Consider the following 18,478-nt stretch of genomic DNA (forward strand, 5'->3'; position numbering starts at 1 on the left):
GCTGGCTGCTAGGTGGCACCAGAGCGCAATACATTTCCCACAAAAACTAGTCCATCAGCTACGTTAATGAGTGTAAAACAAACTGATATTTATTAGTAAAAGGGAAACAATAAGTTAAAAACATATCTGCTTTAACCTAAAAATACAGTAGTAATAAGCAGACGAGGGTCAGTTTCTGTCCAGACTTTTTTAAATCGTTTTTTTCTGAGAGCGAGTGTTATTATAGAGCACATTTTAAAATTAATTTGCATAAAATAAGTGATTTTCTGTAATGCTCACTTCATTTGTGGATTAACCTTACTTGAGTATACAGGATTGCCTGTGGGGGATCTGGTTAAGTTGGTAATGTTCTGGAGTGGGGTCTGAATTCAGGTGGAGTGAGGAATGTTCTTGAGATTTGGGAGGGTGTTTGGTGGTGGGGGTGATTTCCTAAAAGTGATAGGAATATTTTGGCGGATGCGGGATGAATGCTCTGCTTGATTAACAAATGCACTGGGGGATGGTAAGAATACAGCAGCATCCTATACTGTGATAACATGTCTGATATGCCTCGCCCCCTCTTGAGGGAAACTCCTGCATCTCTGGCCCCTGCCCCTCCTTATGTCCTCCTGTATCTGTGTGAATGTGGTGTGGAGGTGAAGAAAGAATGTCCGAGGTTAGAGTATATTTAGACAAGTCAATACAGAATCCCTTGCTTCGTGAAATCATCAAAATACTGGGATAAGAGGAGGAAAAGAAAATTAAAACCAGAATAATATCTTAAGACTTTCACATGCAATTTATCAATTTTCTTTCAATTGAAGCAAAGCTACAAAAACAACCCAAGGCTCCTGAAGTACACAGGCCATTGTTTGATAGTTGTACAATATTAAGTGTATTTTGTTGAAACCATAATGTCTGCTATCGACAGAGTGCGCGTGTTTTCCAATAATCCTACAGCTTTTCCTTTAGGTCCACCCATCGTTTCATATTCCCACACTCTTAAATCCTTTGGTGCTGTGCTGACATTGGATTGCATCACACATGCATTCTCCGCACAGCTGAAGCCACACAACATTTTCACAACAGGCAACTCAGGCAAGCCAATATCTGGGTGTGGAGCAGAGGTTGAAGTATCGTTCAGCCTTTGGGGAAGCTCGAACATAATATCCTTTTGTGGCGTGCGAAATGTACATGTACAAAATGATGTAGAAGAGACAAATGTGATACAAGCAAGGTCACCTGACAGCCAGTTAGCTGCCTAGCAACCAGTCGGTGGTGGCAGGAAAACAATTAAGATTTTTTTCTTGACCCAATTAACACCCCTTACCTATGGCCCAAACTTAGCCAGCCGAAGATTTGTTTTTGAAATCCGGGACACGTTTTAGCTCATAAAAGCAGGAAGACATGTCCCCGGATGCCAAACAAAAATAAAGCAAGCATTTGGAATGCAATAATCTTGTATTTGCTCGAGTTAGAGCTCCTAGCCTTGTAAATTACTGACTGGACTTTTATTGCCACCCAGACTGAAAATAATAAACTGAAGAGAGCGAGGGTGAGCTGGCCCAGGAAAAGCCCCCCTCTGCTGTTGGTTTATGTTTACAGAGGGAGCTGGTGGGGAGGAGTAACTAAACAAGCACACACACTGTGGAGGTGAAACAGGCAAATGCCAAAATAAAAGTCCCTTACAGAAGAGATAAACAGGACATAGTTTAATTACACAGTACTTTGTGCTGCTCCCAAAGTGAAAAAAGGCAGGACAAAGAGGCAGAACTGACCACTAGCAAGCACGGGGTTTTGAAGGACACTGCAACTAACAAATGAACGCTGGAAATCACTCTATTGTATACTTTAGTATACAGCAGGCTGAACGCTAATGCTCGACCTAAAAAGGGGAGTGGTTTAATTGGCCTCAATTTCATCTTTTTTTATTGAAGGACACCCGGTTGCCCTATTCCTACGTACCTCCTTTCAAAGAGACCTGTCATGTGTTCTCATGCTTACCGATCTTGAGAACTCAATTTTCATTTACACTGACAGTCCTCTAGCTATTGTCTTAGAATGGTACACGAGAATCCCAGATACAATGTCATACACATATGTATTATAACCTATACATTTAACATATTAGTGTGTAACTTAAGTATGTCATTATTTGCGTCAGCACTGAAGTAAAGGAGATGTGGAGTTCTAAGCCTCCACTCCTAAGAGAGCCCAACATATCTCTGATTTTCACAGCAGAAATGTAAAAGGATATTGAACACAACATTTCATAGAGAAAGAGACAAACGGTCACTTGGTAATTTATAAAAAAATTAAAAAATAAAGCTAAAGAATAGTGGTTAAGGATAAGCAGAATTTTTCTCTCCAACAATCTTTCTTAGATGCACTTTCTTTGAATTAATTCTAGCAAGCGGTACATGGATTTACCAGGGAAAGAAGGGATGGCCTTAATGAAATAGGCCCCTGCATACTGCTTTGTGCACTCTGCATTTCTCTATGGACTAGATATCCAAACACTGTTTCAGTAAAGTGTGCCATGCCCTCCATGATGAATCTTTGCAGATGTTCACAAGAGACACTCTGGCACAGTTTTCCGACATAGCACCTGTCAATCTAGGAATTTGCAGACTTTGAAAGAGCAGCCTACTTGATAGAAGGTTATAAAGGCTGCAATAACTGAAGGTCAACAGTAATTTTTTCACTTGAGCTGATTATGTTTACCACTTACGGCCCAATACTTTAATTTAAAGTGGCAACCTTCTTGTCTAAAATACTTAGGAACTGAATATAAAAAATATTTAGCAGAAAAAACAAGATCACATAATGAACATGATCTATTATCCAAAATTAAAAATATGTTGGAAGCGTAGTTCCCAAAATGTATTACCTGGTAGGGTTGCATCAAAACATTTAAATGATGGTTGCCCCCTTGCCTCCCCCCCCCCCCAAAAAAAATGTTTATGCTCTGAACACTCCCTCGAGTTGTCAGTCTATTTTCATAAGACCATTGATACCTTCATCTCCAATAGGAATAACTAACTTTAATAACTACCAAATAGCTTTTTTTGCCAGACAAGCTATACATGGGTTAAACACAGAACTCCCCTCTCTTTCTCATGGGTTGACAAAGAAACAGAGCTGGTTAACCCATTAGGTTTGAGAAACTTACTAACTCTGAAATAACTGAAGACTTCTCACTCCTACCAGATTCCTAAGAACACCATCTCAGCAATATATTCCCTTGATAGAAGCTTCCAAAACAGGTTTAAAAAATTGGATCACTCTTCTATTTGGTTTGACCCGCACATCAAAATGATCCGTAAGCCCATTTTTTATTTTTTTTATTATGTGCAAAATTGGGCTTTCCCCTCGTGAAAGACCTGTATACCCTCTATTCCCCACTATCTTTTGCTGTGATTACTGATCAATATATTATCCCCACTTCAGAAGTCTATAATGTCTTAAAAATTAAAGTTTGTTAAAATGACATCCTTCTGACTATGCAAAATTCCTTACCTCCATTTCAGGCAAAGGATATATTGCATTCAAAATATACAAACTCCTACAGAAATGTGCTTGCCTTAGAACCTATCTTATTCAAAATAAGTGTCAAGGTGATTGAAAATCTAATAACATTTCTCCTCCAACACAGGCAAAATGGCATCAAATATCACTAGATATAAAATATCCCTCTTACCACCATCCCTTGCAAACTTTGGATGATATAGAGGGCATTTTGGACTCTCACCAGATTCTGCAAATTAAGTTTGATTCACCTAAATTTCTATTGGCTAAAGACTCTGTAGGAGATTTTGAATACATTTTCCAATGTAAATATATTTGTTCATTCTGAGACCAGCTTGAGGGCACCCCAGACCCTATTTTCCACACCAACCTGAATCTTAATTTATTCACGGTCACTTAGGATCCCTCAACAACTGTTTCACATCCCCTCCTCAGCAAACTGGACTTTCATTTATTGTACTTGTGGTTTACAATTGGCATAAACACCATCCTCACAGGTTGGAAGAATCACAACAATATCTGCATCGTGCTCGGTGGGCCTGGGTCTGTTCAGTAAGAAGTGCAGACAATGTAATGCAGAATTACAAATTTAATGTTTATTCCTCTAGGTTCCTATTGAACAGTTTGGAAGTATATTTACTGGCGGATCCGTGACGGTGGCCTGACGGAGGACACTGTGGCTCGGGGGTCGGTGGAAGACCCTGTCCTCCGGATCGAGATACAACAGGATGGGACGATGGCGGCAGTACCTGCTGGGTCGGTGGATGGCTCTGGCGGAAGGCCAGAATTGGACTCCCTGTTGGCCTCCGCGCAGGACTGACTTTCTACCTGTCGTGCCTTCTTCCGGGGAAGCCTGGTCCTGTTTGGAAGCGGTATGCTTCTTGATGGTGATGCTGTGTGATAGTGTACCTTGCCCTGGAGGGGCACTGTCGTTATATGGGTGTGGCTGGATTTTATTGGGGGGGGGGGGGCAATGCTAATAACATGTTGCAATGTTGGTTTCATGGGTGGGCAATGCTATATGGATGCCGGGGTGGGGGTGATCACTCCACGCTTGTGGTAGGTCTTGAATGGGAGAGCAGGGTTAGGCTGTGGTGGTTTGTTTCAGTTGTTATACTGTATGTACGGGGTGGAGGCTGACTGTTTATGGTGTTTAATTGGCACAGTTTTTCAATGTTTGTTGGTTTTACAGTGCAGGGGTTATGGCATGACGGCATGAGATACATTTCTCACCTCTTCTTGGGTGGATGGACGATGTGAGGAGGTGTGGGAGTTGGTAATCCAGTACCAATATGGGTCACCAGATTAATGTGTTGACGTGGAATGTCAGGGGGCTGAAGAGCTTCACCAAAAGATACAGGGTACACTCCTTTTTAAAAAGGCAGAAGGTGCACATCACCGGTCTCCAGGAGACGCACATGACGGAGGAAGCTCTCTAAGAAATTGCGGGGGTCAAAGGTTTTCTTCCTCCTTCTCCTATTATGCGAGGGGTGTAACAGCGTGGGTGGTTCCAGGGGTTCCTTTTACCCATACGTATAGTGAGGCTGATATTGAGGGGAGGTAAGTTCTAATTGAGGGCATGCTGGACGGCTCACCCGTCATTATTCTCAACACTTATGCACTCAATATTGATGATGCCTCCTTTTACACCAACATACCGGAGAACCTGGGGTGAGTGTGGATAAGCCTATTATTTGGGCAGGGGATTAGAACTGTATATTGAATGGGGAGTTGGATCGCCTCCCGCCGAAGCTAGGGACCAAGCCCCAGATGGTGAGATCACTTACAGATGTAATGAGTCAGTTGGGGTTTTGGGATACTTGGAGGGAGTTACATCTGGAGGGTAAGGAGTTTACCTGTCACTCTAGAACCCATAATACTCACGCCCGATTGGATAGATTTCTTTTAGATGGTCTTCACGGCTCTCAGGTACTGGAGGTCTCACATTTGGGTTGGTTTCTGTCTGATCATGCTCCTGTCTTGATGCAATTACAATTGGGATGGTTGGTGCTAGTGCTGCGCGTAGTTGGCGTTTACCGGCAGAATTTCTTGTGGATGTGGGGTGAAGGGATGGGGTGGGGGAGGCCATTACTGGTTACATGGACTTGAACTGGAATACAATGGCTTCTAGGGGACTGGAGTGGGAGGCCATGAAGGCTGTGGTGCGGCGGGTCTGCATTGGCACGGCTTATGGAGTGCGTAGGCGAATGGAGTGTGAACTCACAGGGCTGGAGGAGAGACTAGGTGCTCTGCGGCAGAAGCTCCCAACAACAAGAGCAGCTGAAAGGGAGGATCTTAGATTATTCAAGGAAGTTAATGATTATTGGGATACCTTGAGTCAGGTCACCCTCAAAGCCTATAGGCAGCGCCTACATCGGGAAGGGGATAAGGCTGGCAAACTCCTGCCGTGGATTCTGAGGAGGGAGGTGGAGTCCCCTCCTATACTACATATTCGAAATGTGAAGGGTGAGACAGTTACAAAACATGCAGATATTTTGAGGGTCCTGGTAGAACATCTGCGGAGTGTCTTGAGGGCTGGTCCGGTACCCCCCAGGAGAAGGAGTAGGTTTTTTTTTTAAGCGGATGTGTCTCCCACGGTTGAGTGCGGAGAGCAGAGAGGCTCTGGATGCTGCGATTACTGTTGAAGAGGTGAGCGAAGCAATGGCTGTGATGTCTAAGTCTAAGTCTCCGGGTGGTGATGGGTTTCCTATTGAATTGTATCAGACGTTCTCTTTGGATTTGAAGGAGAAGCTTCTGGAAGTGTTTAAGGAGGCCCGCGAGTGTGGCGGGTTGCCAGAATCAATGCAACAGAGCATAGTCTGTTTGATGCTTAAGCCGCTTGGGGACCCCAGTGATCCTTCATCGTATCGCCCGCTCACTATGTTAAGTAGTGATGTTAAGATCCTCTGCAAAATCCTGGCCTCTCGACTTCATGGGGTGATTCAGGGACTGGTTCACGAGGATCAGTGTGGGTTTATCCTTGGTCGCAGCACCTCTTACAATCTGTGTCATCTGGCACATGTCCTACATGAGAAGGAGGGTGAGAAAACTGAATTGGCGCTGGTTTCTTTGGATCTTGAGAAGGCTTTTGAAACGGTTGAGTGGGGGGTGTCTACTGGAGGTGTTGCGTGGTGTGGGATTTGGTTCTGGTTTTTGTGCCTGGGTGAGTCTATTATACACTGCTCCCACTGCGCAGGTTTGGGTGGGGGGTGAACTCTCTGATGCCTGGGAGATTGGTAGGGGCACAAGGCAGGATTGTCCGCTCTCGCCTCTCCTCTTTGCTCTTGCTTTGGAGCCGTTGGCGATATGGCTTCGGGAGGGCTTGGCTCCATGGGGGATCAGGGTGGGGTAGGTCACTCATGTGGTTTCTCTATATGCAGATGATGTCCTAGTTTATCTCCGGGAACCTAGTGTCTTGGTTCCAATGTTGCTACAGAGGATAGAGATGTTTGGGGTTGTTTCTGGCCTTAGGGTCAATCCGAAAAAAAAAAAAAATCACTCCTGTTCCCCCTTGGTTCCCTCTGCGGTATCCCCCTGGCTGACTTGCCGGAGGCTGGCCTCCGGTGGGAAATTGAGAGTTTCCATAACTTGGGCATTTGGGTCACACACACTGTGGCTGCACACAATACCCATTATGTTGAGCAGTGGTTTCTGGTTTGGAGCGCTTGGTCTCTTTTTGGAATAAATTACCTTTATCTGTCAAGGGCGGGGCTGCGGTAGCAAAGATGGTCTTTCTGCCGTGGTGCCTTTACTTGGTTCAGAATTCCATCTATCCATTGACTGCTCGGTTTTTCCGTAAGCTGGACAGCCTCTTAATTTCTTTGGTATGGCTGGGCGACGCAGGAGAGTGGCTCTGTCAGTTCTGCAGGGTGATCTTGAGGGAGGAGGGCTAGCGATTAACAATCTCAGACATTATTATTATGCAGCGCATCTTCAATTTGCTGCTAAGTGGATGACAGATACTGATAATTGGGAGAAGAGACTGTTTACTGGAGGATTGGATAGGCAGGCACTGGTGTATCTTTTGATGGCGAGGGCAGGTCTACCACTGTTGTTCCCCATCTGGCGAGGCTCACATCAGGGATCTGGGAGCAAGCTGTTAAACATGTGCTTCGACGGGCTCCCTTCGACCAGGAACTCAGAATTTGGGATCTTCTGCCATTTCAGGAAATGGAACAGTTAATGTCCGTAGAAGCCTGGAGACTGCGCGGTTGCGAAGTAGTTGGGGATCTTTACCCTAAGGGGGAGTTCATTGCCTTTGCTGAGGCTAGGGAATTGTTCGGTGTGGGATCTGGTCAATTCCGCTAAGCTCGAAAGTCTGGCATGTGAGATCTAGAATGGTTTCCCGGTGGCTCCTGGGGCTTCCTCAACACTATAGGGCCTGCTTAACTGGGGTGAAGGGCTGCACTTGATCACCCAGTTTTATAAAGCACTCCGGGAGGACCAGTCGACAGTAAAGGGAGTAAGTCACAGGGCCTGGGAGAGGGACCTGGGGGCACCCATGTCGGATTCTGATTGGGATCTAGCACTCTCCATGGTGTGCAAGGTGTCACGTAATAACAGATTTAAGTTACTGCACTTTAACTTTGTACACAGGACGTACCTCACGCCCATTCGTTTAAATAAGATTGACCTGGGGCACAGCGCAGGGTGTCCAAGATGTGGTGAGCTGGGTGCTTCCTTCTTGCATCTGGCTTGGAATTGTAGAATGGTGAACAATTTTTGGCACGAAGTGGTGGTGAAAGTAGAGGAAGTGACAGGTTTGGAGATAAAGGCAACACCAATGGCTTGTCTATTGGGAGTGGTGCAGAGGCTGCGGGGTCAGAATATTCCATATAAGTTAGCTCAGCTGGCATTGGTACTGGTTAGGGCACGGTAGCGATTGGATGGATGAGCACCCGGAGTCCATTGCTCTCTGATTGGATACGGGACCTAATGGAGTGGGGTTTGGCTGAGGAACTACATATGCGCTGCACGCTTAGGGATGACAAGGCACTCACTGACTTGGAGGCATGGGTACATTACTGGACCGGTTTTCGGGTGTGAATGGTGGGAGCTCTGCAGACAATACAGAGGATGAGGGTGGGGATATTACACACCGAGCCTATTGAGTGGGTGACGATCAACTGTGGTATTGCCATGTCTCCATCTTTCACAGTTTACATATCGTGTTTGGTTTCATGTGGATTTCTTGTGGGTGGGGAGCGGGGCTTCACCCATATATTGTATGCAATTGGCCTCTGGCTGGTACATGCTCGATTCCACTATTGTACTGTAATACAGTATGACTATTGTGTATTGCATGGCCTGCACGGTACTGTTTGTTTACAGTTTCTAAAACTCAATAAAAACAGTTATTGAAAAAAATACATGATATATCATTAATATACCCCTATCTGTGTGCATCACTACTCATATGTAGGACCCGGCCATGCATCCTGTTGTCTTGTTTTATTTTGATAAACTTCAATAAAAATGTACTGAAATAAAAAATAAATAAGTAAATAAACTGTCCATGGTGAAGTGGGCAAAAGTGCAAACAGCAATACAGACTTCCTAAAACACCCAAATCTGTGAATGCAGAACTTGAGGCATCTTATCATATCCCTCATCTCTGGTGGCAAAACTCTTCCATTAGTTGGATCTGGAAAGAACAGTGGAGGACCATCGAATGATCAAGCTTCAGAACTTGGGAAACAGTCTACGGATTGGTTGTCAGAATTGCTTTGTTGACCTCTTGCTTACAGCCACCAAGATCCACTTGTGAATCAACTAGTATTTGGCAAAACGTTGTATTTGGAAAAAAGAAATGAAACTTGGCTTTCCTCCTCAACTTGATTACATCATCCATAAACTTTAACAAAATCTCTTACAGACTTTCTTAGAAGCATTCCTTCCACATGGCTCTCACTGAAATACTTAAAGCAATGTTCCTTCTTTTTTATTCAAGCCAATTTTCGCATAGTTATTATTAATAAACGTCCTGAATGTTACAAAGGCCTGTCCCTGATCTTTTCTGCAATATATCTTTACCAAATTACTTGGATTAAGGATTTTGAATCCTATGGAGTACCCAGCTCTATCTATCATCATTTGGTATGAGAGTGTCCTCAAATGGTAGCATACACATGACAGCTGCTGTTAGGATAGGATTACTTTCCCCTCAAGATCAAGTTGAAGATTACCAAGATGGCATTGCTGTTGTCCAGGACCCTCACAAGAGGGTGGTGCAGCTGGCCTAATTTACCCTGTTCTGTTCTACATAGGGTCACACTTTAACTAGCAACATATGGAAAATCATAGCAGCATGGAGACCACAAGGTCTAACCATTACATTGCGATTTCAATCTCAGCCCGAGAGGTACTTTACAACCACTGGGACTCATTTTTTGTCATGTGGGAAGAGTGCATCCTGTCCTACGGCTGGTGCTGCAGCCTGTGCTTTCCTCCTCCTGTTCAAACACGTACAAATCCAATCTCTCTATAGTAAAAACATTTCAGTGTTCACACACAGGCAGGCGCAAAGGTAGAGGGGATGATTTAGGGAGAACAGGACAGAGTCGAGGAAGTGTTTGTTTTGTGAGGACAGACGTAATGTACCTTCCACAAATTAAAATATGTAACTAACATACATAGTGCTTCATGCTGGTGTTCCATTGGTTCCTAAGCACACTCTATTTGTGTGTGAAATTGGTATAGGTAACGAATTAAATTAAAGTGCTAGGTCCTGACATGTATGTGCAACCTGTAAGTCACAGATTTGAATCTAGACAGATCCAGTCAGCTTTTTACCCTTTCAAGGGCAATAAGGATTCTTGGGTTAGAGGGCTCCACCAAAATGTTTTGCCCTGGGTCAAACAACAGCACTGCTGCTCCCATTGGCCTCCTTGACGCATAAAATAAAGTGTGAAACCACCGCCCAGGTTCAAAAATGGCTCTGGGCCCTTAATGAATAAGTCAAAAGCTGGAGAAAGCATATTGTCTTATGTCAGGAGCGTCGCTAAGTTGCTCTAAGGTCTGAGGGGTTGGAAGGAATTCATGCAGGCCCCGTTGTTTACACAAAATGACAAGTCTCCCTGAAAAATGTACTAATCTTCCTGGAGAGGGAATGGTTTCCCGAAACCGGCCCTTTATGAGTCCACTCACAGCCGATAGGCTCAGTAAATGTTGTTCTATACCAGAAGGGATATGTACAATGATAAAACATGTGGGGTAATTGCCTACAATTGTTTGCATAGTCTTGCTTCTGGTGACACTCTGCACTTGTATGTTGGTGGCAATCGCCCAGGATGTTACGTTAAGTGATGATTTGCATATTTGTATTTTCAATACATGGTGAAAACTGTTAACTAAGATGTTATTTCCCACTCCTGCTCCTACCCCTTTAGCATAATTAAGACTTTTGAATTCAGACAGTGCTGCCATTGGTAATGCAAACGGGAATTTAAGAGGCATTTTGGCCTGCCTCCATTTGTGAACAAGCAAATTAAGTGTTGTGAGTTCAGCTCCCATGTCACTTGTACAACAGGGATGTGGAATTCCTATCGCCCGACGCCCGGACATCTTGTTTGGGGTCAAGGGCAACAAGTTATTATGTTTACTTTGTCCTTGGGACAAGTAGGCCCAACCCTCTGCAGCACAAACCCTTTGGCTGCCTGTTTACAGAGAGTGGAACTCTCTACAGTTGAGGTAATGTGTTTCCAAAAGATAATGCTGTTCGAACTTGTATTTATGGTTCATTATTTGAAAACCTTCATTATTAGGGTGAGTGCTGTAAATAAATGTTTTAAGGTCACACTTCACTACTGACGTTGGTTCCAGTACAAATAAAAAAAACGTGTATACACATGTTTGAAAAGTTTAGGCTATGAGGCTAAGTATAATGCTCCCAGAATGCTCTCTGATTAGATGCAAATGAGGTGTCATTTAGTAAAATGTTTTGATGCATGCTAGTATTTCCCAAAAATATTTCTAATGGAAAATCAGTGTAACCATTTTCAACACGATTATGGGAAGCATGAAAATAAACAAACACTGACAAAGCCAACTGATCTGACATATTTTTATAAGTCTTTTAGTTTCATCAATGCGTGTCTTGTTTTGACATGGCTTTTGTAACACTTTATTGTTGTGGGAGCTACCAGGCCCTCAACATTGTAACAAACACTGGCAAAAAAAAAAAAAATAACATTTTTGAACTCTAAAAGCACACGTTGCCACCAGTGGCATAACAAAGGCCCCGCAGCCGCCCTCCAGGGGGCCCCTTCAGCACAGCACCTGCCCTGAGTGAGTCTGGAGAGGGGGCTCCTCCATGTTCTTTGCAAAGGGGCACCCTCCAGTTTCGTTACGTCACTGATTGCCACTGTAGTTCCTGACACTGAACACAACTACTTTGTGTGCCAATATGCTCCTTGTGGAAGAGAAGAATGCGCTCACAGTAAAGCCAGCCGAAAGAGAGAGAAATAGAAGTTTAATAAAAACAAAATGTCTTTAACACCAGACCTAATTAGGGACCAAGACCCACATGTAGGTAGCTTTTTGCATGTCGCAAACAGCGACTTTCGCTGTTTACGACGTGCAAAAAGCAAATTGCGATGCACAAACCCAGTTTTGCGATTCGGTAACCTGGTTACCGAATCGCAAAACGGGTTTGCGACTCGCAATTAGGAAGGGGTGTTCCCTTCCTAATTGCGACTCGCAGTGCAATGTAGGATTGTTTTGCGAACGCGGGCGCAAACCAATGGCAGTTTGCACCCATTTCAAATGGGTGCTAACACTTTCCCATTGTGAATGTCACTGTAAACATTTTTTCAGAGCAGGCAGTGGTCCGCAGGACCACTGCCTGCTCTGAAAAAATGAAACAAAAACGTTTAATTTTTCGTTTTTGTAATGCATCTCGTTTTCCTTTAAGGAAAACGGGCTGCATTACAAAAAAAAAAAAAAACTGCTTTATTGAAAAGCAGTACCAGACATGGTGGTCTGCTGTCTCCAGCAGGCCACCATCCCTGTGAGGCCGCCATTCGCAAGGGGGTCGCAAATTGCGACCCACCTCATGATTATTCATGAGGTGTGCATTTGCGAAGCCCTTGCGAATCACAGATTGTGTCAGGGACACCATCCTACATTCGGATTTGCGACTCGCAATTTGCGGGTCGCAAATATGAACCTACCTACATGTGGCCCCAAATTCTTAAAGAAAGTCACAAAAGTGCACCCATGGTATATGTCGTACCCCTATAAAATATTTGTGAACTGTATTTTAGCATGGGTAAATACGCATGTGTAGATTTGCTCATGTGAAAATCTATTGAGCATTTGCAAGTTCATTTTCCCTCCAGCCACTTTCTTCCCAACCCTGGAAGAAGTTCTAATTCTGCCATTGTCAGGAGTAAATGTCCAACCTTTCTTATTATGGGAAAATATTAGAGAGAAGCTGGTGAAGATCTTTAAAACATGCAGGTTAGTAGGTATGCAGACTCAAAGGCATTCCAGCCCTGGAACTATTGCTTACTGCTTCCTCCAGCCCCAGTATGCAGATCTGTACAAAGGTGGAAAAATAAGGAAATTGCTACAGTAGGGATTGAAATTGCAAGTATTCAAGCCCTACTATGGTAGTAGCCCTGGCATAATCAGAGAGGCTATTATCAGAGCTCTTACATAATGAGATTGCTGCCATAATTTGGCGCCACACTACATGGCACCAAAGGGACAAGTAGATCTTTTTACAGGACAAGTAGATTTGAGAAGCAACCTGTCCCGTGGACAAGTAGATATTTTAATAAATTCCACACCCCTGTACAATGCAGCACTGTAAATTAAATTTCCCCAGGCACTTCATATTTCAAAAGAAGATTGAGACTGAAAAAGGATTTCTTGGCTAAAAAAGCCAAGAGGGTTGTTTGGCGGTGAAAGCCCTAATTTCAGCTACAAGGCTTCCTGATGTGATAGCGTTCCTGGTAGCTATCTTTCATATCACTTATTGTATTTCAGCTTTGTAGATAAGTTTGAAATGGCAGGGGAAACTGTGCTGAACTACTAGACATGTATATGTAGGAAAAAGCCCTTGCATAAACTCCCTGATTATGCACTGAGGGAATAGAGAGGAGGACCAGGACTCTTTTCTGTACCTTGACAAGGCATCAATATGCACTGGGACTGGCAAGTATTATGAGATTTGCCAGCAACTGGTGGGGGTGAAAGACATGGTACAGCCCTTTGCTTCTGCACTAGAGGCAGAACCTCTTCCACTTTATACCACATGGTGCACCAGTAATAGAGCCCTAACTGCCCGAAGGCGGTGCTACAGTCATCAGGAACCTCTGGTCATTTATATGGTGCCTAAATATCAACATGTGATGTGTAAATGTCCTGGGTTGTTGTACCGTACTTACTACTTCTCTTTTATCAGTGGCACAGGAGGAACCCTAAACTTGGGCTGTACATTCACCAGGACAGTCTGAAGATCCATGTAGCAAAATACAGCTTTAATATGTTCCTGGAATATGGGGATGAGAAAAATGGGAAAAGCAAACGGTTATATATTCCTGTCCATGTCATTGAAAACAACTCCTTCAAATCCTGCATTTGTGCTTCTGTGAAAAGCAGATTGGACCTTGGCTCCTTGTTTTCTGACAATACTGTCCATCTAATTCCTCACTGAGAAATCGTACATGCAGGGCAAAAAGGCTTGGATATTCTTGATTAAGAAAAACATTTAAGTCTAGCAGCAAACAACTTAAGGCAGGTATGCAGTATAATTTTCTTTGATTTTAGTTTGTTCGCTTTCTTTGTTGGTTCTCTTAAATTAATAAGACTACCGAGGCCCTTGGACTGCATTACCAAAGATTACTGCATTCCCATTTAAGATACTATGAAAGAGTTGTAGGGCCAGCACTGAAAGTGTCTATGGTCATTTACATTGTGGCCAGTTGATACGGTCACAGCTGAACAGTGGTATGTGGACAACTGGATAGGTTCTATCAGTCCACCAGATATTAGCTGACACCCGGAACGGACACAGTCGCATAGGCATGCTTGTTATGTTGGGTTAGATGCTGGCTTGGTTTGACCAATCCTCCAACACAGATCATTTCTGCTGATTTAATGTGTTCAGGCGTAGCCAATAAAGTCACACAGAATTTGTAGAGAAAAAAGTGTTAGCAGATCCATGGCTTGGTTTGCGTTGTATGCACCAGTATTATCGTTCAGGATGCCAACCTCTATGTATGCATGTAGAATTTGCATAGTCCAAAGCAAGCCCAAATGCAGCGGATCACTGTAAGTTGTTAAAGGCAAGCAAACAGTCAACAAGTAATAGGTCAACGAGTGATAGGAGAGGCAGCTACGTTCTGGGAGCAGAAGTATGTTGTTATCGCATCATTTACAAAGTAAGTTCAGGATAACATTGTTCTACTTGCAGCATTCACCTGAGGAGATCCTTCAAAATGTACATTTGGGCAGTGAACTCAATTACTCTGATTTGTGTGCTGTATCAGTGTTACTCTCCTTCCGACTGAGTGGGCCATGAAATTGTTGTGAAAAGGAAGCTCACTACAGATCAACAGAGCACGTATAAAGATCAAGGCTGTGACATTAATATAACTATAATACTCCCTGTTAAGGGGATTGAGCAGGCACTGTTAGATACCTTTTCAGGATGGCCAAAGTTTTATCAATGAGTTAAAATCCCGATATTTTTCCTGAAATCTGTAAAGAAATTGATGAATGAAACTCCTGGAGCTAAAAAATGGGTCTGGCAAAGTAAAAAGGAGTGCATTATGGAAAATAAATGTTTAAATCCCTGCAATTAATGGATTACACAAATCCATATGTATAATAAAGGAATCAATCGAAATGCAGAATATCGGTTATTGGTTCTGATACTTTATCTCTTCCAAAATACTGACATTATCTTGTTGAGAAAATAAAATCCTATATAAAAATACAAATGGACAATTGCCTTTTAGTGCAGCTTTTGTACAGCCCTTCATCTACTTGTAGCATTAGATATAAAAGTGCATTACTCAAACACAAACGTACCCAGTTGAGTTTGCAAACATTCCTAGAATAACAGCCTTATTTGTATTGCTGCCGAAATCATTGTGGGATGTGCACACATCACGGTGCTGAACAAATCTTTCTTTTCCAGAATGAACTATTTTGTTTCAGACAAGTAAAGAGACAAGAATGGGCCAACATTTCCCGCCTGTATTGCCAACTCTGAAGTGTAGCATTTTCAGCCACAGCTAATTTTGTCCATAACAATCATAGGAGAAGATATGTTAACAGATTTTCCTTCTGGCAAGGTGATGTGATTCCACTTCCTAGCATGACTTAATAGCAGTGAAACAAATTTATAGTTCACTGTTTCTTTTTGTAAGATTCATGTAAACATCACAATCAATGCTGAAAACTGAGTTCTGGCTGTGAGGTTGTTTCCCAAAACAACTTACAAGAATATTCTTTGTCATATTTTAGTATTCAGACAAAACGTAAATGAGAACTTCCATTTTAATACATTTGTTCCAGAAAGAAGTGCTGTGGATAAAGAACAGAAGGGTATTTTTTGTGACCCAAAGTAGCAGTGGTCTACAATTGGATTGCTTGAGATTTCTGCATTTTAAATAGTTAGCAGTGTTAAATAGATGGATTTTGATGGCTGAGATTTATGAATGATCAGGGTCTCTCAGAAACACTTTATTTTAGCCCACTGGGAACAATATAGTGGTATTTTGCTGCAAGTATCTTCAGAGGTCTCCATTTGAGACTCCGGCTACAGGAAAAACACTCTTTTGTAATCTAACATGGTCCTTCACCATCATTAATTTTTCAGTTACATCTGAGGAAGAATAGTATTCACCTTTGTGGCAATACAGGAGCAACATGTATTCTTAACTGTTGTGTCAAACAATATGACACCACCCTCCCTCATGAATTAATTGGTTTTCAACTCCTCTGTATAACATAACATTACACACATGCCAATTTCAGTTCAGTACTGAGACAAAGCTGGTTCTTATTGGGAAGAGATCATTTACCTTGTTAACTTCAAGAAATCCATATATTTTACAGCCCTCATTTTTCTGATCTTGCATTTTCTGGCTGAAGCCTTCTCTTCTACATTGTTCTATTGCATCAGGGTTTTTAAAGGCCCATCCTTTCCGCCTGTAGGCCTCACGAACATCATCACAGACATTACAACAGCTAGGGAAAAAGATGGTTTAAATTGATGTTTTACAATTAAAGTGTCTTAAAATTATGAAACTGTAGTGTTCTGGTAATCACAGGACTCAAGGTAGATTAATATATATTATTACAGCTCCATGTGTGGTCCACAAACACAACTTCGCTTTCCCTCACCGCCAACAGTCTTCTCCCGAATCCCTACACATCACATTCCATGTTCGCATGACAAGTAAATCTAACTTGTGCCTGCAGAGACATGGAATGTGATCAGTATAAAACCCATTACAACACATCCCCCTTTCATCACATCAACAAAACAAATCACAATTAATTTAATACAATGGAATGCTGCTAATATTTCAAATGTTTCCTCAAGATGCGCTGCATTTTCTCTACTGATTTAGACAATATATATATATATTATTAAAACATAACTATATACTACACAGTTACAGTTCACAAAATCTTCAAATCTCTTCCGCTTGTTGATAACTCTGCCAAATCTTCCTGTTTTGATAGGACTCTTCTCAACCCTATTCTTATTTACATTGATTACTGCACTATCCCTTTCTCTTATTCTGCTGGCATCATCATCGCTTCCCTGTTCTAGCGATTATCTAGATTTCCCTTCTCATCTTCATCCAATCATAATTAAAATCATGTTCTTCTTTCATTTGTTTAGACACTCAATACTTTGCAATTCTACTCTTATGCCATACTTTGCCATCACTCAACTTAACTGAGTTATGGAACATTTTACAAATTTGAAGTGGTTCTGAATATCCACTTTCTCCTTTTTTCACTTTCCTGCCTTTAGTTAGTCAAACCCCACATTTCAATCTACATTCCTTAGTATCAAACTTCCCATTATACCATATTTTGTATGTTTGCTGAGCTTCTGAAATTTTTAGTCTAACCTGTTCTGGTCACCATTCCACCTTCTTAGCAGCTGGCAACCAGCCTAAATCTTTACTTATGGATTTCTGGCCTCTCATCAATGAGAATGGACTTTTTCCAGATACACTACTAGGAGTGATTCTATATGCCCATATAAACTTCAAAATCTCATTTCCCTATTTTATTTTGCTACTTTTGACCCACTGAACAATTCCCTTAATAACTCTATTAAACCATTCCACCTGGCCGTTTCCTTCTGGGTGATCGACCAAAGTGGTTCTGTGAGTAACTCCATTTCTCTTCAAAAAAATCTTTAAACTTTTCTGAACAAAACTGTGGTCCATAGTACATTATAAGACATTCAAGTAACTCCCTCGCTTATAAAAATGTTCTCCAAAAATGTAATAACTGCATCACAATCAGTTTTATGGACAATTTTGATATCTGGCCATTTCGAGCAATAGTCCACAAGCATCAAAACATAATTGTATTCACCATCATCAGACTCATTAAGACCACAATGTCTAACCCGATTTTATCCCAAGATATGTTGGGATGCTCCATGGGACTCATGGGAGGTCTGAAAGTTTTAAGACATTTGTCAGAATTATTGCGTTCTGCACATTATCGGACTAACACTTCAATTTGCTAATCTATACCTGGCCACCAGTATTTACATTTTATCCTTTGTTTTGTTTTTGAAACACCTAGGTGACCCTGTCGGCACAACGCAATAATTTTTTTCCTAACTTTTACTTGTGGTATAACATTGCTGCTTCTTACCAATTTGTCATCTTCAGTACTCAATTCATTCCCCACCTCCCAGTATGTTTTTTCATCTCCAAGTTGATTTCTTTTGTTTGGCCACCCTTCATTAACATACTTTTTA

At 42.3% G+C, this 18,478-nt stretch overlaps 1 protein-coding gene across 3 annotated transcripts in view; it reads right to left on the reverse strand.

Moving 5' to 3' along the window:
• Positions 1-18,478, reverse strand: part of ERGIC3 (ERGIC and golgi 3) — a 446,879-nt gene that overhangs the window by 264,404 nt on the left and 163,997 nt on the right. For all 3 annotated transcript variants that reach the window (XM_069243844.1, XM_069243842.1, XM_069243843.1), the window contains one exon: positions 16,545-16,710. In XM_069243844.1, coding sequence (XP_069099945.1) covers positions 16,545-16,710 — 166 coding nt within the window. The remainder of the gene's footprint in view (positions 1-16,544; positions 16,711-18,478) is intronic.

The sequence above is a fragment of the Pleurodeles waltl genome, chromosome 7 (genome assembly GCF_031143425.1).
Source record: "Pleurodeles waltl isolate 20211129_DDA chromosome 7, aPleWal1.hap1.20221129, whole genome shotgun sequence".
Lineage (NCBI taxonomy): Eukaryota > Metazoa > Chordata > Amphibia > Caudata > Salamandridae > Pleurodeles > Pleurodeles waltl.